The sequence below is a fragment of the Polypterus senegalus genome, chromosome 8 (assembly GCF_016835505.1).
Source record: "Polypterus senegalus isolate Bchr_013 chromosome 8, ASM1683550v1, whole genome shotgun sequence".
Classification (NCBI taxonomy): domain Eukaryota; kingdom Metazoa; phylum Chordata; class Cladistia; order Polypteriformes; family Polypteridae; genus Polypterus; species Polypterus senegalus.
In genome coordinates this window covers 124,307,952-124,333,017 of record NC_053161.1, presented here as the reverse complement: position 1 = coordinate 124,333,017, position 25,066 = coordinate 124,307,952, and the positions used below count along the sequence as shown (strand labels likewise).

Sequence of the window (25,066 nt, the reverse complement as noted above, 5' to 3'; positions counted from 1 at the left end):
GGTTTCAGCCAGTGTAAGAGCAGGCAGACTTGACAGCAGTAGATGCAGCAGAAGCAATGTGAATCACTGCCTATCTGGAATTTAGGGATCACCTTGAACAGGGATAGATTCTTCAGATGAATTTAAAAGTGAGTTTCTGTCAGTGTCATTGACTAGTCAGATAGAAGAGATATTACAAGTCTGAAGTAGTTTAAAAAAAGATAGATAGGGATAGTGAGTAATTGGTACAAGTGAACTGAAATGGAACAGAAAGGTGTGGAATAGAGAGTGGTGTTTGTTTTAAAGCCATACCTCATACCCTTAACACTGTGGTTCATGTGGAACTGTAGAGTTCAGACATAAGTTACAGGAGTAAGTAAATACCAGACAATCATCCAAGCGATGTAAATGTCATTTGCTCAGATTCGCTACCTTATTGACTGCTTCATTCATGCTTGCAGTCTGCACTATGAGAATCACTGATTAAATAAATAAATAAATGCATAGTGAAGAGATTTGTTACATACAAAAGCTCAACAGTATGTCTTTCCTCTGCCATCTTAAGAATTACAATCTGATCCAATTAGTGCTTGTCCTGTTTTAGAGGGCAGTAATTGAAAGATTTACCACTTCTTCCATAACAGTCTGGTTTATCAGTGCATCTGACAGCTCAAACATGAATTGCATTGTGTTGTCTGGATAGCTGAAAAGATTATGGGTTTTAAACTTCACTCTGTTCAGTGCCTATAAACACCTTGGCGAAGAAATGAGAAGATAATATAATTCAATGTCTTTTTCTGGTTTAAAGTATACAAAATGAGAATACTGAATAATAATGAGTATACATTTTTGAAACTCATTTGATATTTTGACGTTTTTGATATTTAACTTTACAAAATGCTCTTCCTGTTTTTTTATTTTTGGGAGTTTTCCTTGTCTTCTTAGAGAGCCAAGGCTGAGGAGCTGTCAAAAGGCAGGGCCTGTTATAACCCATTGCAGCACTTCTTGTGTGATTTTGGGCTGTGCAAAAATAAATTGTATTGTATTGCAGTGGTAACAGATGGTGCAGGAATAACCAATTGTCTCCTTTCTAGCTAGCGCATTCAGCTAACTGAAAGGCAGGGCAAGGTAAGCTGAAAGATATAATCCTTCTAGTTTTTTCCAGATTTACTCCAGGGTTTCCTTCTAGTGGCTTCTGTTAAAACTAACAAATATCTATCCATTAAAAAAAAACAACTTATCCAGAGTAAGGCAGCCTCGAAACTGAAGCATATCACAGCATGCACTGGGTGCAAGACAAGAACAGCCCTGCACAGAGCCCAGCCCATTACAGGGTGGACACACACCAGGGGCAAATTTAACATTGCTAATCCACCTAACCTGAATGTCTTTGGACTGTGGGAGAAAACTGAAGCCCAAATATCCATTAAGATCATGCAAATTCCATGCGGGCAACACCTATGACATGAACTTTGGTCTATTTGTTGTAAGACCTACCACTTCACCATAATGCTGCCCATAAGCAAATATGAATATCATAAATACGGAAAGTATTGAGATGGCATACCACCATTTCAGATTCTCTCGCACAAGGACTTTGGAAATCTTCTTCCACAGGCTGGCATGGTGGCTCTGTTGGTATCTGCACAGCCCAGCTATTTCCAAATCTAACAGTATCTTCCGTCTGCACATCTGGAGGACAAAAAGTCAGCTTTAAAGGACTTTACAGCAGAAATGTTATAGACACTACAATTTCTGTAGTCATACAATAACTGTGGGCCTATACAGATTTTACCATAGATGCTGGAAGAAATCCTAGAGCAAACCTTTAGTAATCATTTAGCAACTAAGAGTTATGTTATGACTAACTAGCACATCAGAATGCCTGTTTATTAAAATGGGCATAATGGTACAATGGTAACTCTGTTTTTTCTCAATCACATTGTTCATTTGGGAATGTCTGCTTGCCGCATATGCTAGCCCTTACTTCAGGCTTTCTTTGTGCATCTTGTCACTATTTTTCATGGGATATTGCAGCCCTGTTTTGGACACCAGACAACATTATGTACGCCACGCCCATCATTTTGTTAATAGATGTGTCACACAAGTACAAACAAAAATACTTTTCTCTGTCAGATGTAAAATAATCAAAGTTATAGTTAGATATAAAAGACACAGCATGCAAACTCATGTAGACACAAGGAGAATGTAAAAACTCCACACAGAAAATGGTTGCATCTGGGTTTCAAACATTACACAGCAGCTCTAGCCACTGTGCCTCCATGCCATAGAAAAAAAGATTTACATCCCTATTTAACCATAACTGGGATTTTAAATAGCTTAGATGGCTGCAATCAACTAGGGTAATTGAATTATCTTGTGGGATGGCACAGTGGTCAGTGCTGCTGCTTCATAGTTCCAGGTACTTGGATTACATTTCTACTCAATCACTATATGTTTAGAAGAGTTAAATATCTTTCATTTTAGGGGAATCTAACATATATTTTTTTTATTTGTACTGCATATTTGTTTTTTATTGCTTTCATATAAATCTCATACCATGTTTAATATACCTTATGTCTGGAAAAAAGTAAGCAAGCAGGAGCCTACCAATGAAAATGCATAAAGAATAGTGTGTGTGCATGCTTTTCATTTTGCACATGTATAATGCATTTTCACATTAGTTTTGGTTTATTAATCCCAGTTATTTCCCCTTGGGAAAAAATCAAGTTCTATCTATCTATCTATCTATCTATCTATCTATCTATCTATCTATCTATCTATCTATCTATATTGACTTATACGTAAACTCTAAACCATGGAATTTTGCAGCAGATCTCATCATACAATTGTTTAAATGAGACTCCAGATTTATTGAAAATTATGGACAAAGGCATTTGAAACTCAAGTTAAATGGCACAGAAGGACAGTTTGGCCTAATGTGTAAAGTGAAGGCATATAAGTCACAAGACTGTCAGTTTAATCTTGAAATCTAAATAAAAAAGCATGTAGAGAACAATACTAGTAGGTATTGTGATCTAGTGGCTAAGGGCCTAGACTTTGAACTAGAATGTTGTTTGTTTACTTTCACCTCAAATTCACAATATAAACCCGAGAACGTCATTGCTGTTGGAAAGTGGATACATAAATTAAAGCTAGTTTATCACATTCAGAAAACCTATCTCTCACTCTAGCAGCTATTTAATGTTCCTTTGAATTTCAATTTTAATTTCAAATTTGTCTCATAAACATTTCTTAATATAACAAATCTAAAAAATAAATTTTCAAACTGATTCTATCGTTTAAAAAACAGTTACCATGACTTTTTTATATTTTGCTTAATCTACATAAGTCCATGCTGTTGCAAGGCATACAGTGCACAAGATATCTTGAAACATGAGCACTTCCATTTTGTAATATGCCTTAAAACATATAGTAAGCGTAATCCTTATATCTACTACTGTTAATTATATTGAAACGTATAGTTCGTACATGACAATTTCTTAAAATAATACTCTTAAAAATATAGTACTTTTCCTAATACTTACTGTAGCTAGTGGTGAGATCATCCAGTGCATTATCATTGAAGTTTCCACAGAGCCCACAAGGCTGTTCTTTATGCTCCTCTGACATTTTGATATAAACACCTGTGCCGCCATCCCAGGCCAGGGAAAAACCAAATGTGCTCTTCACCAATATATAGTCAGCCAGTCTTTCAATGAATACATGTCGAATAGTTATGGGTAAAGACAACCTAAAAAGAGACTCAGTTAATCTATACAGGAAAATTCACATAAAACTTTTTAAACTTATATTGCTGAATAAATGAACACAGAACAATAAAAATTGTTTCTTAATGCTAAACAAGACCTGTGTGAGAACTGTAGTGTCATGCACTTGCACTAGATGATAAATTAAATTTACCATTATAATTATACTGCTAAAAAAATGTGTTGTTCTGCTAGTGTATTCTCTCTTTAGATTTTTGGAGGGACAAATTGTAGGGACTTTATAAGTGTTCCACGTTGAGTGAAGATTTACACCACCTTTTCACACTACATACACTTATTTAACCTACTATGCTAATGATGTATTTCATACTTTAAGTGCATGTGGAATAAAGGCATAATTTTAACATTAAGCCCAATGACCACACTCTTCTACAGAGTTTTCTGTGCATCACTAACTTTTTGTGCAAATACAAACTTCTCCCTATTAATGGCTGCACTGACTAAGAAAAATAATGCATATGAAAACTTTAGCAACCACTTTAGTATGAAAGGACAGCCTTCTGTTTCATGTATACATATACGTTTGTTCGATTCATCTCCGCCAAAGTAATTTCCTGACACTGATACAGTAGTTATGGCGTTAACATAGTTTTTGGTGTTTAGAGAAAAATTAGTCATTTATAGAAGAATTTTAAGTCTTCTAAGTCAAAAATAGAGAAAGGGTATTCTGATATCTGATTTCTTCCCACAACCCAAAGAGGCATATGATGGATTAATTAGTGCCTTTAATTTGACACAGGGTGGATGAGTGTGGTTATGTGCATAAATGTACCCTGTAATTAACTGTATATGAAGTCAAATTTTGATGCATACATAAAAATTAAGAAAACACTTTAGAATTGGGTGTTTAAGCCCTTTGTACTATATATATATATAGTATTAGTCACTTAGTACTTTGTAACACAAACAATACAAATTTTAAGGTGTTATGTAGCAGTAAATGACCAATAGATAATAAGACCAAACAAAGCATGCATTAAGGTCTTGTTACACAGTAGTAACTGATTAATAGGCACATCTAGAAATATGCTTTTCTAATACTGTATAATACTGTTTCAGCTGTCAGAAAGCACTCTTTGTCTTTGTGCTACCACAGTTGCATGGCATATAGTATTTCATGGAAAGTTTTTGGTACCTACCTTCGACCACCTTTCTTAACCTCATGTCTAACAATATGAATTTCTTCTTCATTGTGGAAAAATAGGCTTAGGGACCTAGGACAGGAATACACTGAACTATTGCAGTCACGACTGTTGTGAACCTGAAAATTACAAAAAGAAGATCATATCAATTGTCATGTGTTAGCCAAATGAACAGTAAAGAAAGGTACTGAATTAACCCTTTAAACACGCTGGTAGGACAGAACAATGATGGAAATTTAAAAAAAAAATTATGTTAGCCAATAAAAGGTGTCATTTTGCTTGGCTTTTCTCTAAAAATTGCATGAAATCATTCATTTCCTCATTATTATAATTAAGGTACTGTACAGTGATTTGCTGTTAAAATATTAAACTTCATACTCTGATACCACATTGTTTTTCTTTTTTCCCTAATACATAGCTGAATATCTGTATCACAGCAACACTTGACCCCAACCAACACCAATTCCCATTTCTTGACCCCCAGGCTTTCTTGAATGCCCAGATTCAAATGTGTAGAGTTTTGTAGACAGACTATTATCTACTAAATGAGTAGGGTGTTTCAACTTTCAAATGACACCACCATCCACTTTTTATATTTCAATATGTTTTTGTTAAAATGTTTTTGATTCTTGCAACTGTTAGTGTTGAAATTTGGAGACACATTAACTAATTATAACTATAACTATACTAACTAACTATAACACAGTACTAACTATATGTACTTTGACAGTAATATCTGCTTTTCAATATGATGCAATGTCATTGGTCTTTAATAATGGATATGTATACAATGAACACTTATTTGAAAATTATAAAAGCGGAGACAAAAAAAAACATGTTTTTTGTACCGTTCAATACAGTAAAACTTGACATATTACTTATTGATATTTCATAACATTTGTTTTCTGGGTGTTCCTGACACAATTTTATAGTGCTTGAAAGCTTGTTTCAACATGTAAGGAAACAAGAATAACATTCAAAGTTCATTTTTTGGTAAAAACTTTATAACATTTTGCAACTTATTTTGCTGCAACATACTGTATATGTACATCATAACTATATTCTCAAGGTGTAAAAATTGTGAAACATAAATGTCTGACCTTTATTTTGAGGGGTAGAAAATGAATATTGAGTGAAGGATGATTAAGTTATACCTAGTTAATTCAAAGTAGCAGAAAACAGACAAAAATGAGGCTAAGTTTAAAGGGTTAGCTATCACTTCATCAACTACACCCAGTTTTCTTGTAGTGAAGCTTTATTTGTGTCTGTTTTCTTGTGCAAATAAAATGTATTTAAATTATTTTTTGGTTTCTAGAAAAGTATTTTGTAAGAGTAACATTTTGCCAGAGAAAAAAACTCCAGAGCCGTGGGTTTAAATCCCAGGCACTGTTCCTGTGGAATTTTCAAATTTTCCCTTTGTCTTCGTGAGTGTTCTGTTAAAAAATCATTATTAGTTAGTCTTCAAAGTATTGAATGTCACTCTTTAGTAATGTACATTTTTCAGACAAAAAATAATAATTGTAGTGATAACAAATAACAGGGAGACAAAAAACTGTTTAGAAAAACTGGCACAATCGTTTGTAAATTATCATCCTCCTATATGCATGTATGTATTCATGTACATTAGATTATGGGGTAATTCCAACAATGGTACTATGTTTTATGAATAATATAATTATTGTTATCGTTATTATTGTATTCTATTGAGTTTTCACTCTATCCCCATGTGTGAATGTGCTTATCTCTGGGCAGAACAGTTTTCTCCAGGTTAGGTTGGTTATTGACTGTAAATTAGCTCACTTCAACAATTAAGGTTGTGTGAGTGTAGGTGCTATTGGGACTTGTACTTCATTCAAGGTTTACTCCTACCTTGCACCCAGTGCTGTTGGGATAAAATAGTACCCTAGCTTGAATTAAGTAGATTAATTAATAATTGAAAGAAAACCACTTAATCACTAAAAATATTTAAAGTAGATTTTAAGCTACTTTAAAACAAGATATTTCTTCACAACAGGGCATTCATTTATGCAGTGTTGCTGCAACTTTTTTGCATTCCCATTGAAAAGTAAAACTATTATGGTATACACCTGGAGGCAGAGTTCTCCTTTCAATAAAACTTTGAGCCCATTTGCATATATTCTTGTATTTTTGTACTTACTGAACACTTCTACTGCATCTAAACACCCTCATCATGAAGGAAATACTCATTGGTTTGTTCCATTGTGTTAATTCCGCAAATACAGCGCCTTCATAAAGTATTCAAATTCCTCCACATTTTTCACATTTTGTTATGTTGCAGCCTTATGCTATAATCATTTTTCCCTCCCAAACAGCATTCAATGCCCCAAAATGACAAAGTGAAAATAGGATTTTAGGAGTTTTTGCGAATTTATTAAAAATAAAATACTGAAATATCGTACTGATATAATTACAGGTCCATTACTATGACACTTGAAATTTGATTCAGGTGCATACCATTGTATTTAACATTGTTAAGAAGTTTCTACAATTTTTTTTTGGATTTCATCTGTGGTCAATTGATTGGACATGATCAGGTTCCACAGCTTACAATGTGTATCAGACCAAAAACCAAGCCATAAAGTTAAGGAGCTTAGAGACAAGGACAGACCCTAAGAAAGCTAAAAAAAAACTCTGAAGCAGTGCAGTTTCCCAATAGCACTGTGGCCACCATAATTTTATATGGTAAAATTTCAGAACAGCCACAACTCCTACTAGAGCTGGGGCCTCATGTATAACGCCGTGCGTAGAACTCGCACTATAACATGGCGTAAGCACAAAAGCCGAAATGTGCTTACGCACAGAAAAATCCAGATGCAGCAATCTGTGCGTACTCCAACTTTCATGTTCTTCCGATACATAAATCCCAAACAGCGTGAAAAGTAACGCTTGTGCACGCGCTTTATGTAACGCCCCAACTCCTCCCAGAATTACGCCTCTTTGAATATGCAAATCAATATAAATCGCCCTTAAGCTCAGCCTTCTGTGAAAAGATAATGGGAAAAGCACGGGGGAAAATATAAGAATTTCAGCGAATACCAAGTGGAGGCAAAGGAAATAATCAACAAAAGAAAGTTGATCGAGTGACATAGCGTGTTGGAGCAACTTGAAAGCTCACGTTCACAAAATCACACAGTGCCAAAAATAAAAAAGAAGTCACATATCAAAGTCGCCGTGAAATGCCGAGTTGTAGCCCGCTATCTGAGTGTCATATGAAAGCTTATTAGGGTACAGAGAAAAAAAGGCACACAGTAGGGAAAATGCACGAAATGTCAACTTCAATCTCGACATTTCCACTTTAATCACGTAGTTTATTTTATCATTAAAGTAGAACATCATAAACTTCATCTTAAAATCGTTTAATTAACCAGTTTCTCAAATCACATCGTAATTAAAGTAGCACGTTAAATGCTTTGTTTTGTATTTGATCTTCTATGTGCCTATGTGTGTGAATCACTACTTGCTTCTTAAACCGGCTCTCTTCCTCCAACTGGACACAGAATCCATTACATTCGTGATATTACAGCTCTCTGAATAACTAAAATACTGAGATGTATACGTGATATCATTTTCATGATGATAGGAGTTAAAGCACGTTATTAAATATGTGTTTCACTTCGATGAAATAATTTATTGCAGCAGTACTTAGGGGCAGCTCTAGGCTTGTGGTGGCACTGGGCAGAGGAAGAATCGGCGGCTCCTTCGCCCGCCAATGTCAGTAAGGTAGCTTATGCACAGTGGATGGCCACGTCCGTTGCAGACACTGCATAGCCGCCTCGTGCTCATGACACAAGCATTTAACTTTTGCCAAAATTTGTTGCTGCGTTTTTAGCTGTGTTGTTATTTTCTCTTTCTGTTTTATATTCAATATATATTGGCGTAGCCGTCACTGCAGTCAGTGCTTTTCTTTCCCCAAGTAACCGACCGCCACACAATCAGCTCTGTAATAGAAGTTAAGCCATCTGTAAGCTTAGTGTCGATTCTTCAAAACGTTTAAGGAACATTGAAATATCTTCGTAGTACATGTTTAATTATTCTAACCTTAACAACACTCCCAGTGAAGAATATAGATTATTTAAATGAAGTTAAAGTTTTATCTGTATAATTTAATAAACATATTTTGCTGCATTTCACCTTAAAAATGATATTGTCATCATATGTAAATACGCGCTTTATAAAGTGGCTCAGGTTGTGCAATATTATAACTATAGTGCAAGTTTACAGTGGGGTGATTGTACTTATAAGTACAAACAGTTCTACAAGGTGCAATTGATTGAGTGTATTTAAAGTTCTTGGAATGAAACTGTTTCTGAATCGCGAGATCTGTACAGGAAAGGCTTTAAAATGTTTTGCAGTGGCTGAGACAGCGTGTCCTTGAAGCTGTATACCGATAATTCTCTTTCCGATCAGCTGCTGCTGTGATTCACACTCAGATACAGTGATATAAATACTCTGAGTGGTGCAGTGAGAGAAATATGGAAAAAGATGATCCGCTGTGGCAACTCCTAACGGGAGGAGCTGAAAGAAGAAGAAGAAGAAGAAGAAACAGGAGAAGTGAGAGTAACAACACTAAAGCAGTTATGGTATTTGGAATACTATGGCTGTTCCCTGGACCATTATATTGTTGCAAGTTAATTACAATCAGATGCGTTACACTAATAAATAATATGAGGTTAGTTTCAGTGTATTTATAAAGCCGCGTAAGAAAAATAATGTGTAACCACACAGGAACAGTAGCATTGCTTTGACGCTGGGTGCCGCCAGTCTGCAAAACCGAGCGGAGAACTTGCGTACGACAAGGTATGAGGTACCGTGGAAAAGTGCGTGGCTTTACGCCAAGTGTAGGTTTTATACATCGCGATTTGAACGTGGAAAAGTTCTTACGCAACATTTTTGTGCGTACGCACCGTTTATACATGAGGCCCCTGGTCACCCAACCAAACTAAGCAATCAGTAGAAAAGAGTCTTGGTAAGAGGGGTGACCAAAAACCTGATGGTCATTGTGGCTGAGCCCCAGAGAACCAGTGTGGAGATGGCAGAAACCTCCAGAAGGACATGCACTGCTGCAATGCTCCATTAATCTAGGATTTATGGCTTTGTGGTCAGACGACACAGAAAAGTCCACTTGAGTCTCAGACTATGAGAAACAATAGTCTCTGGTCTTATTAAACCAGGACTGAAATGTTTGATCTCAATTCTACGTGTCTCATCTTGGGGAAACCAGGCACCACTAATCACCTGCACAATACTACTCTAACATTGAAGCAAAGTGGTGGCAGCATCATGATTTGGGGTTGTTTATCAGCAGCCGAGACAGGGAGACTAGGGTTGAGGAAAACCTGAACAGAGCAAAAAAAAAAGGGATATCTTTAGTGAAAACCTGCTCTAGAATATTCTGGATGTCATACTGAGATGAAGGTACACCATTCCATAAGACAATGTCAAAGACAATGCAAAAGTCACTTAGGGAAACACTGGGAATATCCTTGAGTGGCTCTGCTAAAGCCCAGACTTGAGAGACCTGAAAATAGCCATCCACCGATAGTCTTCATCTATCATGACAGACCTTGACAGGATCTGCCAAGAAGAATTGCAGAAAATCACAAAATCCAGATAAGAAAAGCTTTTTGCGTCATCCCTGAAAAGATTCCAAGCTGTAATTGCTGCCAAAGAGGTTTAAGAGAATACTGGGTAAAGAGCCTGAATACTTACATCAATGTGACATTTACTTTTTTATTTTTAATAAAGTTATGTTTTTGCTTTGTCATTCTGGCATAATTTTTCGTCAATGTTCACATTGCCTTCATGATATAAAAATGATAATGCAATTAAAACATATAATAACTAAAAAATGAATTTAAAGGCCAGACCACAAAAAAAGCCATATTTAAAATAGTTTTGACCGTTATTAATCAGCCTCTAAACTCATACCCATATTGTATACTGTGGTTCTGTGCTATGACAGTCTTTGGCCAAGATGTATGAACATCTCCCTGGGAAGTAATAGTAGATGCCATCAAACGTTTCAAAGTGGTACAGCCCCCAAGATCTGCAGATTCCATCTCTGTCTTGTCCCTGGTTGAGGACTAGAGAAAAGAGAAATTTACATAACATTACGTTAATCATAAGAGATAAATGGATCCTGTGAAAAAGCAAAATTTAAAAACACAATAAAATAGTAAAGAACTGTGAAGCCAATTTTCTTTTTGTAGTAAGGAATATCCTAAATAATAGTTAAAAGGGTATAAAGCTGTTCATTTCAGGTTTGGCTTTGGTGGTTTCACATTATCCTTAAAACTGTCTTTTTATATAGGGCTATTTCCCAGCTAAAACTGGTTGGTTTGCTTAAGATTTTTTTTTCTGTTTCCTTATCTAACTCTCTAAATTGAGAATTAAAATTCAGCTGTAAAATCTTACAGAGCATGATATGACACAATGGTCACAGGTGTACATCCTAGTCTCTAATTGGGTCACATGAATTTTATAAATTTGGTATTAATTAGTAATTTAATAAAATTATGATGCCAAGATATTGCATAATTTGACTAAATCTCATACCTGAAATACCATATACTGGGTTGATGGCCCATTCTTACCATAAGAAATTTAGAACATTACCAAAAGCTCATTATTTTTACACAGTATTTATCGTCAGAAGTACTTTCCTAATTTTTATTTACTTTTTCATTTGTGATAAGCACAAAGTACTGTACAAAGGCACAACAAAAAGGCATAAAAAAGAATAATAAAAGTAAAATGAAAAAAATATAATAATAACAATAATAAAACAGTATATTATGCATGGGCCCTTAATGGTTTGTCAAATGACTGACCTTGACTGGCACCAGCCCTGCACCCCTATATGAGAGAATTCAATAAAAAATAACTACAACTAATCAAGCCTAAATAGGGCAGCTTAATTAACATATACAGCAGATCTCTTTCAAATAATTCCACACATGTGTTGTCCATAAAATACAATGGAAGTTTTTGTTAGAAACGGTGAAGGCAGGCAGAGTAGTAGTTGGGCATTAAAAAGTTGGTATGACGCTGGGAAAATTGCATCACAAATGAAGGTGACTGTGTAGAAAAGTGATGTACTTTGTTTTTGAAATTCTTAATAAATGTAGTTTAAAAAATGTGCAGAAACTTTTTGAACGGCCCTCATATAATGAAGACAGCAGTGAAACATTAGCACTGAACTCTGCTCACTTTCAAAATATCCAATCTTAGTTTGAAAAGTATTTGATTTTATATGAATACCTGAACATTTTTAACATGAAATGTCATGAAACTCTAATCAATATTGTAGTATGTTCTTTATTCCATAAGTGAAAATAAGCGAAAGCAAAATAATTGCAAATATAAATGCCATTCTGTGTAGAAATAATTGTTTCCTGACAGTCAGTTGTGTACTGTGATATGCAGGACTTTTAGCCCCAGTCTTCCATGAATAAAAGCTTCAATATCAGGAACATCTGAATATTTTCTTGAATGCACTGCTCATTTCAGGTCCTGACAAAGAATCTCTATTAGATATAGTACTTTGACTTTCCCTTTCCAAACTTTTTATTATTTATTTACTTTTCATTTATTTTGTTGTTAACATGTTGGTATATAGATAATTGTTTAAAGTGATCTCAGTTATCACTTTTTTCAAATGATAACACTTTTTTATACAAAGTAATGGTCAGTGATTAACTATATCCACTAATCTGCAGGGCAGAGTGGTGGCTCTGCACTGGCAACCAGAAGGTTGCTGGCTCGAATCCCATAAATTCCAGAAGTGACTCTATTCCATCGGACCCTTGAGCAAGGCCCTTAACCTGGAATTGCTTTATTCTGGGTATGATGTTAATCTGGATCCAACCCTTCAAGCAGGTCCTCCAATTTACAGTGAAAACTTGTAAGTTGGTGGCAGGATTGGCACCCTAGCCACCGTAAAAAAAAGCCTCACACTGTTCCAGCGTGGTGTTGAGGTGTCATCCACTGCACTTGGGCCCCAATCCAGGTAGTCATGTTGTGGATGCGGCAATGCGCTATTAGCGCATGCTCCCAACTAATCTGCTCTCACATGAAATCTGCATTTTCACAGCAAATCTCTGACAGAGACTTTAAATGAAGTGAAATATTACTAAAGTGTAGATTGGTTGAGGATTCCCTGTGACATCTTGGATGATGCATTGGAACAAAAGAATTTGACAATGAGATGAGACCATTCAGTCCATCAAGCTTGTTTGTTCATTGTGTTATTGTGTTCAATCTAGTTTTTGAAATATGGGACTTACAAGGTCAGAGAAAATATTGCTTATTAGTATATACTGTACATACCACTGTTTTAAACAGTAATAACATTTTCATGATATTAATCACAAGTTAAAGCAATCTTAATCTAAAAAAACCCTCAAGAACACAATGCTTACATACCCTTTATTATTTTAAAAGTCAACATGTTTGGACTGCTCAGCAAAGAAAAAGTGAAACTTCACTAAGATTGTATTAAATTTTCTATATACTGTAGGTCACATTATCCAGGACCAGATGTCTTCAGGGATTTTTGGATCAAGAGGTCTGTGAAGAAAGTCATGATCACACTTTGACTTTCCCTCAATAAGTAACTACTGACAGAAATGGTTGTTACTGTATCTCCCTTTCAGAAAAAGTAATTGACCTCAGGAAGCACCATTTTGCAGCAAAACTGCAGTCTGCTTTTCTCAAAATACAAGAGAAAACCTAAATCAAAATTAGTTCATTTCAGTGAAAACTTCTAAAATGTAGACCAAGGTGAGGTGCAATCAATTAATCTGGAAACTGATGAAGCTGTTCTACACCTTAATGCTGTTTACTTTAGGACTGATTGTAATTTCAAATGCCAATGCTTCTGTGTAGCAAGCAACCATTTTTTTCACAACACAAACTTTTCCAGAAAAAGCTGCTGCCAAAGTGCCAAAGAAGTGCAGTCAGACAGTATACAAAAAATTTCAGGTACGAGGCACATTTTGGACTTGATGCAGAATGGCATTTCTTTGTCACTGCACATGTCAAGAATACATGTGTTGGAATAAGTGATACTATTAAGTGCCTGGTAAGGAGAGTGTTACTAAAAAAAACACACAAATTCTCAATTCTTACAATTCAAGCTATTTACAGATATTGCTCTGGTAATGTTCAAGGTGTCTATTTAATTTTGGTTGCCTTGGAGAAAACACTTTATGAATATGTGAGAAACACTGCATTTTTCCTATCACGACAGAAAACAAAATCCAAAAAAAGTAAGCTCAAGATTTACGGACTAGCAAAAACATCATGTGAGCTCCATACTATCTGCTCTGATCCCTAAAAAAAGGATGATGTTGCCCATGTCAATGGCTTGAACTCATGGATTGGATGTATACAGGACACAATAGACATAGAATCATACGTAGACATTTACAGTCCTCCTTGTCCTACCACATGTTTCATGCATCAGATGAGGACATATATAATATGTTTTTCCTATTTAAAGCAGTGTTTTTTTATACACTATACCGATGACCAATAATACTCCCCATATCTCAAAAACAAGGCTGAATACAATAACTATTTTTGGTGGCTGGACTAGTATCATGTATATGATGTTACACCAAAAAACTCTTTTTGTAAGTGATGTATGCGTTATGGTGGAAGGAAAGTATTGTCAAATTATAATCCATTCAAAACAATTTTGATGTGTATCCCTTCATGAACACAATTTCCCTGTCTTCTAATAGCCTTGCAGAATGATGATACACCATGTTACAAAGTAAATGCCATCTCAAACTGGTTTCTCAAACTGGTTTACATGACAATGTGTTCCGTGTTTTTCAATGGCCTTTCCAGTCACTGGATCTAAATCCAACAGAACAATTTTGGGATGTGGTGTAGTGGAAGATTCACTCCACAAATGACATATCTACAAAAATTGTGTGATACAATCATGTCAGCATGGACCAGAATCTTAAAGGAATATTTTCAGCATCTTGTGCAATCCATGCCACTACCAATTGAAGCTGTTGTGAGAGCAAAAGGAGGTCTTACCCAGTATTAGTATAATGGTCCAAATTATTTGCTTATTTATAAATTTAAGTACAGATATTCATCATATATATATGGAATATCTTGATCTATAGACATTTATTTCTATAGCACATTTTCATGTATGTAGCTCAAAGTACTTTACAAGATGTCAAATAGTTACAAACAAATTAAAATTAGATAAGAATATTAATGAATAACTCATTAAAAATAAATAATGTATTCCTACCTGGGATAAATATATTATTATGAGCAGTAGAGTTCTTAAATATTGAATTCATCTTTAAGTCTCTAAATGCAAGTCTGATAATAAGGTTAGATGGCCAAGGTGGACAGAAATTATTTTTTAAATATTTAGTTAAGCTGGAGAAAAAAACACAATCTACAGGGGTTCCAAGCCAAAAGACCACCCAGCCCCCACTGTGCATTCTACCAAATTTAAAAGTTTGTAAGTAGTACTTTATTGTTTTTTTAGCCTTTATATATATTTGTGTGCTTTATAGAGACCCTATATTTATATATTTTTAAATCATTTTTGATTGATTGCTGTCTTGAGTGCATTATTTTAGGAAATAAAATTCCAATAAATTTTGAGTTATGTCAAAGCAATTTATAGATATAGATTTCTTTTAGTAAGAATTAAAATCTCCTGTCACTAATATCATCATATCATTGTTACAGGTTAATGATAAGGGTCTTTTAAAATTATATAAAGCAAAGGTTTTATTCAAAACGCAGAGCTGGTGGCTTAAAGATTCCTCCAGATATGCAGGATATGGCCCTTTACATAAATAGAAATATGGAATTAAAGCAGAAAAGATATAATTAATAGATTTAATGCATTATAAGATTTATTTAATTTATAATGGTGGGTGCTGAATAAAAAAAAAAACATGCAATGTTTCCTATTACAGGGATGTACCAACTCTTTACATGTAAAATTATGTTTTTTAAACATTACTCCCAGTGTCTGCAAGTTCGGAATGTCTGTTTTATTCTTTTGAAATGAGCTCTTATTCACAAAAAGTTTAATGGAATTTTGTGATTGCAATCTGACAAAGTAAATAATATTCCCATAAACTGCACTGTATCTATTAATCTAAAGCCACTTATAATGAAGTAGCAGGTTTTGATAGTATATATGTGACAAAAATAATCATGATTTCTATCATTAAAGCCTTTCAAATGGGAATTCCAAATTGGATGGTCTGTGCTCTGCCAACAAGAATAAACGTAGCACTTGTAATTGACCATTCACTGCATCACATCAAGTTATGCACTTAAGCCTAAAATACACATCCACAAGCGTTTATGTTCAGCACTTATTTGAAGCAGTAAGGAGCAGAATAAAGCCTTGCATTGTTCTCTTTGTACTGATGAGAGACAACCTTTGTGTTAAATCCCCAGCAGTGCTTGTCAAGCATCCAGCTAGCTGAAAATGCCCATGCTATGTGTCTGATCTTCTGAAAAGACTGGTTTTAAACAAAAACCAAAAGCGTGTGCAAGGTGACTATTAGCAATCACATATCCTAGAAAATGATTTGCAATAAAGCAACAAATGTAAGGCTTCACTACAGGAGAAGAAGCTGAACTTCACTTTATTTTACAAAGAAAAAAATTAAAAACTCAGATTGATGGTGTGGCCAATGACAAAAAAAGGATTATGGTTTATACAAAACTTTCATGAACACTAGTGGATCATTCAATTAAAATTCAGCTTGTTTATTTTACAAAACAAGACAAAACTATTTTTGTTTTCATACTTGAAGGTGGTATCAACATGTAATAACATGTTTATCACGATACCACTTGTATTAGAAGAACAGGCATTCCAGCTGGAGCGGAGAATAATTCATCACATGGATGCAAGGCCAGCATGATGACACAAGTAAACTGACTGGCGGGACGGGAAAATAACTTTGTGCCCAGCAGGAATGATATAATAGATGGACCAGCAGAAGTCGAGAGTCAGGAGTTGTTCCATCTCCCACATGGAAGATGGCAGTAATCCTCTGGAGGTAACCCAGTCAGGACAGCCACATGAATGCTTTGGAGTCCAGAAAGGCAGCCATGTTGGGGTCCATGGTATCATTAGAGGGCACTTTCGGGGGAGGACCGCCCTACTATTTCTATGGCCCCAGAAGTGCTTTCCGGAAGACATGGCGTGGCACCAGAAACATTCTCGGGTCCAACATACAAAGACTCCACTGCCTCACTTCAGGTGTGTCAGAGTTAGGAGGCAGCAGGCAACACTGAGAAGGAGGTAGTAAGGAGGAAGAATTTGTTTTGTATAAATTGTGGCTGATATTTGGAGAGGTGTTTGCAAAAGAAGTACTTGTGCAAATAAATACCTTGCATTTTATTCTAAAAATGTCTAGTGCTTTACTATGTCTTGGGTTTGGGGATCTCTGGAACCTCCTCGTGGTCACATCCTCTTTGGCAGATTTAATTTTTCAACAGAATCCGCACGTTTACAAGAGTGGCAGATAACTATGAGTCAGAATAAGTAGGTTTAAAATCAAAAAAGGTTAAAAAAAGTAAATGACACAAAAACCTAGTAAAAATAAAACCCAGCCATAAGTCATAACACCAATAATATCTAAAACAAACTTTTCCAGAAACTTGGTTGAGAATATATCCGCAATCTTGGACTTCACTTAACATATAGCACTAGTTTAAAAATTGCCATGTAGGTGATGTCACATTACATGACTTCTGGGAACTATAGTTCCTGTAATGGATTATAGCATCCTGGCAGTGAGACCACAAAATGGCAATGCACATGATTGACAAAAACATCTTCATCTGCCTTCTCATGCAAAACATGTAAAGATTTCATGGGAAGCCAATAAAAGAGAGCTTGGAATTGTGATGTGACAAAGACTGTTCCCTAGTTTTAATGTCAAAATGAATTTTAGGCAAACAGAAGAGGAAACTCTAGCATCATAATAAAAAAATATAACCAAACTCAAAGAAAATTTTTATATATTTTTACAATAAAGTACTTCACTTTATGAACAAATGCACACCTTAGATTGTGCTTTTTTATAATTTGTTTCTCAAATTTAGAGACTAAATTACGTAAATATATAATTTCCACAGCCCTTTTCACAATGTTTGTTAATTTTTTTTTTTTGGGGTGATCACATTTATACCACATGCATATGATTAATGGAAACATTTATATTATCACTTTTTAAGAGTGAACCACTAAATAAGACTTTCATGTTGAAATTTTGAGTTTTGGATTGATCTCTCATCCCACTGGGGAAGCCTGAGATGCCTGTCTGCTTTTTGTGACTGATCCTTAATCAGTGTTAGTGCAGGCTCAAAAAGCCTTAAGGTGGTTACAAGGGCACTCGTAATATCAGTCCAACCTGTCATGTCCCATTAGGCATTTTTGAAAGGTGTTTTGATCCTCAACTAAATGACTGCATAAGGTCATCCATTAACACTTTTTACTTCTAGAGCCTACCGTATGTCCCTGAATATCCATCCATTTTCCAACCCACTGAATCCGAACACAGGGTCACGGGGGTCTGCTGGAGCCAATCCCAGCCAACACAGGGCACAAGGCAGGAACCAATCTCAGGCAGGGTGCCAACCCACCACAGGACACACACAAACCACACACTAGGGCCAATTTAGAATCGCCAGTCCACCTAACCTGCATGTCTTTAAGCTGTGGGAGGAAACCAGAGCACCCGGAGGAAATCCACGCAGACATGGGGAGAACATGCAAACTCCATGCAGGGAGGACCCGGGAAGTGAACCTGGGTCTCCTAACTGTGAGGCAGCAGCAGTACCACTGCGCCACCGTGCCGCCCATCCCTGAGTATGCATCACATTATTCTATTAGTCATTTTACCTTATAATATCATATGGTGCAAAATTGACCTCCAAAGTCTTAAACATAGTGCAAAAGTTTTAATTTGTTGCTTTTTACATTTTTTTCTCTTATATACAGAGAAATACAGAAAAATGGATTAGAAAAAATAAAGGTAAAAATAAATACTGTATTCTGAAACTGAAAAAGCAAATGTACTATTTTTTTTATTACACATGGTATGACATTAATTCCTTTGCACGTAGCATCAGGGATCTATGCATAAAGCCTAGTTTTCTTCACTATACTTGAAACCTTGCCCAAAGGGCAAACACCAGGCCTTCCTATCATAGGTCTCCCTAAGCAACATTACAAATAGATTGTTACCTAATAATTTACAGATTGCCTACAGGAGTATTTCTCAGGGGTTGTCAGCTGGGTTACTTCCTTCCTTGGTGTTTCATTGAGGCAGGCTCATGACACCTCTATCAGAATCAATAGTGTAGTCTGGAATCCCAGATGTACTCTACATACCCATAACCGACACCCTTTGCATCATACATGGTACCCTTATTGACTAAAGTTGTAACTAACCCCATTGGTAAAATTAATGCATGCTCCACTGGTCTTGCACAGTTTGTTAACAAAAACAAAAATGTGACACAACAGCTTTTTCCCTGGTGATAAAAGGTGTATTTGCACTTTAAATGCACAATCAGTGCTACTGATTCTGTATGGGTTTCTTAATACATTTCAGCCATTCAACCATACAGACACACTATACTATAGGTACAGAGAATATAACATGTTCAACATGCATCCTCCCGGATAACCTGTCCTCTCCTTATCCATAACCACTGACTTACTTTTTCAACTGCTTAGAAAAACACTTTTAGCATTTTCCTTAATAATTAGCAACACATACCAAATTCCATAAAAAACACAGTTGTCAACTTGGCAGCATCCCCTCTGATTCCTACTTCAATAGGTCTCATATGAGCCTGCCAGTGGTATTCCCGTGCCTCTGTAGCCAAATCTGTATAATTCAGCATTTTTATCTCATATGCTTCCTCTACTTCATTTTCAAACAGGAATGAGAACTCAATAAAATAAACTTTCCACTCTGCCTCAGGACACAACCTTTTTACTGCACTCTTACATATGGAACCTGTAGCTGTGTACCAATGTCTACAATAAAACTTACAATCCTGTGAACCACACCACTTAACACTACTAACACTTGTCTGAGTTCTGCCACTCTGCCCCTAACCCCTGTTGCACAAATTCAATTACTTGTTTACTGTTGCCAAGCAAACTTTCACCTTCACGTGTTTAGCTTCCGCCACCTAAGCAAGGCACCTAAGAACTTGGTTATAACACCAGGTATAGCATTTCTTAGATTATATTCTCTGAATTTTATCATGTGTGAAGAAGTTAGTGACCTCCTTAAGAAGGTACTTAGTTTGAATAATGCTGACATCAAGTAAATCATTAGGACTAGATAATGTTTATCCTGGAGTGGCTAAACAAGTGACTGACTATATATACAAAACATTACTTCATATCTTTCAGAGATTACTAGACCCTAGAGAAATTTATTTATTTATTTATTTAAAGACATAGCAAAAAGTACTAATATTTATTCATTATCTACAAATGTAAATCACATACTTCTGCACTTTTTTGAATACAAAATAAGAGAGGGAAAAAGGTCAGCTAATTACAAAATTAGATCAATTTGACATAAACTTTGCTCACTGATTGACAAATTAATGGGGACAAAGATGTAAACCACATGGTCCTAGGACTGTGCTAATGAAACAGGAAGAATGAGCTCAGCCTGCTTAGAATTGAAGAGCAACGGCTAAGTGGAGAACTATATTCCAGTTCTTTAACACATATATAATACAAGCATTGCAGAAATATTCTACAGTAACTAAAACTTTTATAAGTATGCATCTTTTTCATGCAACGGCACACATATGTCCTTAAAAGAGCTGTGTTAAAGGGATCTGTAACCTTTATTTATTTATTTTATTTATTTTCAACATTTATTGAATTTATTTAAACCATGTAACATTCCATACAATCCAGTCAAACTTAACAAAACTAAATTCAATTCAACAACCACCCATTAGAAGAGAGAGAGAAAGGCCAACATCCTAAAACTTTTGAGAGTAGTATAGACGGAATGGAGTCTTCCTCCCCAATATAAGTGCTTATTCTAGAATATTATTGATTAGATCCTGCCAGGTTTTAAAAAGATTTTGAACAGATCCTCTAAGAGAGAATTTGATTTTTTCCAATTTTAAAAAGTATATAACATCAGTTACTCACTAACTTAACAGAAGTGGGTTAGGATTCTTCCAGTTCAGCAAGATAACTCTACGTGCTAATAGTGAAGTAAAGGCAATTACAGTTTGTTTGTCCTTCTCCATTTTAGGTCCAGCTGGGAGTACGTCAAACACAGCTATTAACAGGTTAGGAGTGATTGTGATACCAGGGCTTTCTGATAGGCATTTAAAAGTTTCTATCCAGAATGATGTTAATTTGGTACACACCCAAAACATGTGACCTAGTGAAGCTGGAGCTCGATTGCAACGTTCACAGATTGGATCATGCCCTGGAAACATTTTGGACAATTCTGAAAGAGACAGATGTGCTTGATAAAAAAAATTTAAGTGGAATAATTGAATGCTTTGTGCATATGGAGCTACAATGAATTCTGTGCATGGCTGCCTTCCACTCCTTTTCTGAAATGTTGATTAAAAGATCCTTTTCCCACTGTACTTTAGGATCTTTAAAAAGAAGGGACTTTAAAATGGTTTTATATATTATAGAAATGCTGTCTGAGTCTTCAAGATTGATCAATATCTCTTCTGCAATAGAAATAGGTAGGAGGTGAGGAAAATTGAGTAGATTTTGTTTAGCAAAGTTTCTGATTTTGAGATAGTGGAAAACGTGCTGATGGGAAGATAAGTTTGGAGTGCAATTGTTTGTAGGATGCAAAGACATTATCTGTATACAAATCTATAAATGATCTAATCCCATACATATTCAAAACATCAAAAACTGTGTAAATATGAGAAGGAGGAAAAAGTTGGTTATCACGTAGGGGTGCTACAGATAAAATATTCTCTAACTTGAAGTGCTTCCTGCATTGGTTTCATATTCTGAGCAAATGAAGTACATTTGGGTTATTAGTATATTGATGGTACCTTGTATTTACTGGTGTACAAAGCAAGGAATATAAAGAGGTACTACAGGATTTCATTTGTATTGCAGACCAAGCTAGTGTGTGTTCATCTATTTGTGTCAGTGTCCAGGTTTTTATAGATTGTATATTTGCCATGCAGTAATAAAACTGGAAATTAGGTAGAGCCATGCTACCTTCTGATTTAGGTCATTGTAGGGTCACCCTTTTGATGCATGGATATTTCAAACTCTAAATAAATGAGGTTATGATTGAATCTAATTTCTTAGAAAATTTTTAATGTGTAAGGGGATGTTTTGAAATTGAAACAGAATCTTAGAGAGGATATTTATCTTGATAGTATTAATTGTCCCTGCTAAAGTAAGATGGAGGGTAGACCATCTATGCACGTATTGTTTCATTTTATCCATGCAAACAGCAACATTTTGTTGAATAAGAGCTTTATATTTAATTCTGATGTCTACCCATAGATATTTAAACCGATCTGCAATGATCAAAGGGAAGGTGTCCAATCTAATGCTGTTTGCTAGAGAATTCACTAGAAAAAACACACCTTTTTTTAAATAAGAGTCCAGATATCTTTTGAAATTCTGCTAGTACAGTTAGGGCTGCAGGCACTGGATTTTGTGTGTCTGATATATACAATACCATGTCATCTGCGAACAGTGATATTTACTGTTCAAGTCCTTCTTTGAAAATCCCTTTTGTCTCTGATGCATTTCAAAAGTGAACAGCTAATGGCTCAATGGCGTTTGCAAATAGTAGTGGCAACAAGGGATATCCTTGTCTAGTACCACATTCTAGTACCACATTCTAGTTTGAAGTAGTCTGAGATAGTGTTGTTAATACAAACTGAAGCTTCTGGACTGGTATAAAGTAATTTGATCAATGCACATATGTTAGGGCCAAACCCAAATTTATGCAAAGGAGGGAATAGGCAATCCTATTCAACCATGTGAAATGCTTTTTCTGCATCCAATTATAATAAGATCTTTGGAGTGTTGGCCTTTATGGGTGAACACATAACATTAAGTGGGCATCAAAGATTGGAAGCCAAAACGCTACCTTTAATAAATCCAGTCTGTTCTTGTGATATTACTGAAGGGAGCACTTTCTCGATCCTTCTAGCAAGGACTAGGGTATCTTAACGTCATTTTTGAGAAGTGATATTGGTCTGTATGATGCACATTGTAATAAGTCCTTATTTTTGTCAGGAAAAACAGTAATTAATGCTTGGTGAAAAGTTTGAGGTAGAATTTTATTGTCTACGTCTTCTATTAATGTTGCTAATAAAAGGGGAGCTAACTTGATTGAAAAATGTTTATAAAATTCAGTAGGGTAGCCATCAGGACTTGCTGCTTTCCCACTCTGAAATGAGTTTATAGTGTCTAGTAATTCTGATATTGGTATCTGTAATAGAAAAATTCCTAAAGACTAGAAGACAGAAAAGAAGATAGAAAAATGTTGTTCTATTATATTGTGTCATTAGCACAACGGAGAGGTTCATATGATTTTCAAAGACCCTTAATAAGGTGCAACATGAGGTCTTGCAATCAAAATCAAATAAGTCAGAGTTCACAGCACACGGTGCAGATGTTTGTAAAACTGGTTCAAATGCTGAAAGCAATGAGTTGAGGTGAGAGGATTGCCTTGCAAATGTATCCTTAAGTGACTAATATGTATAACCTCCCTGTGCTATAGTGACATACTATCCATCCATCCATCCATTATCCAACCCACTACTGTATATCCTAACTACAGAGTCATGGGTGTCTGCTGGAGCCAATCCCAGCCAACACAGGGCACAAGGCAGGAACAAATCCCTGGGCAGGGCGCCAGTCCACCGCAGAGTGACATACCCACATAATGGCTAACACGGTACAACACCCTAGTACTTAAGCGGGAATAGAAAATGGATAATGACTACTTAAAGTATGGTAATAAACTGCTGACAGATAATGAGTTTCTTCAATAATTGCATAGTTTAAGCTTTAACAAAAGCATCATAACAAGACTTGTTCATGGATGGAATACAAACGTTTACAGTATTAGACATTTTGCCATTAAATCTGATTAATCTCATAGAAAGGAATGCCTGATGTATTTGTTGTTATTCCAAATGTTGATTCATCCTTATAATAATCAATCTATAATCTATGATCAAACTCCACATAATCCACTTCATGGTTGCTATGTTGTTCTGAATTGTACTTTATAACTGTGCATACCCAGAAGAGAGCAGGATGAAAAAGTAAGAAGCTGTTATACTGGTCCAAGTGGAAGATGACTATACACTGTATAAAGCATGTTAAGATAATGGAGTGATAAAATGACAAGATGTTCTGAGATTTACACGTAAATCAAAACTACTCCTGTCCTTTTTTATGTACCATTTCTAAAGATGATGCAGAGCCTAACTATTTTCAGCTCTACCATATTAAAAGATTTGCAGATTTAAAAAATGGTTAAAAAAAAAAAAGAAAGAATTGTTCTTAGCCATAAATTCATTAGAAGAATACTTTGACCCTGGCATTTATTTACTGGATTAATTTACATTGGTATTTTTGTGGTGGAAAATTTTTAATATCTTTGCTGAAAGGTTTTAATAATGTAGCTATAACACACTGTTTCACCAGTTAACAGCATGTGTCATGAAGAACGAAAACAAAGAAGACTTACTAATCTGGCAGCGATCTCCTTGGGCCTGAAATTCACTGCAGTCGCAGCCACCTCCATTAACACACCAACCTCCATTAAGGCAGTTGCAGAGATCTGAAACTGTATACCAACTCCATTAGTGAAGGGCTATAACAATGAAAAGCATTTTAAAGTACAATCTGAGAGACAGTAGACCTAGCAGTCATGAGGTGCATGACTGATCATTACTTGCAATGTAATTCTGAGTCTGCATTAATCATCAGAGTAAATGCTAAATAAGAAATATTCTTTGACATTCTGGTTATTGAAGGGTCTGTGAATTTTCATTCAAAATGTACTTTTTTTACACACACCATCAATCTGCTACACATACAAGTTGATATCA

At 35.5% G+C, this 25,066-nt stretch overlaps 1 protein-coding gene across 1 annotated transcript in view; it reads right to left on the bottom strand.

Annotated features, from left to right (window-relative positions):
* otogl (otogelin-like) overlaps window positions 1–19,861 on the bottom strand; it is a 224,147-nt gene extending 204,286 nt beyond the window's left edge. Inside the window, exons 1-5 of the mRNA XM_039762177.1 lie at window positions 19,735–19,861; window positions 10,862–11,016; window positions 4,910–5,031; window positions 3,528–3,733; window positions 1,547–1,671 (exon numbers count right to left, since the gene is read on the bottom strand). Coding sequence (XP_039618111.1) covers window positions 1,547–1,671; window positions 3,528–3,733; window positions 4,910–5,031; window positions 10,862–11,016; window positions 19,735–19,861 — 735 coding nt within the window. The remainder of the gene's footprint in view (window positions 1–1,546; window positions 1,672–3,527; window positions 3,734–4,909; window positions 5,032–10,861; window positions 11,017–19,734) is intronic.
* Between the last annotated feature and the right edge of the window lie 5,205 nt (window positions 19,862–25,066).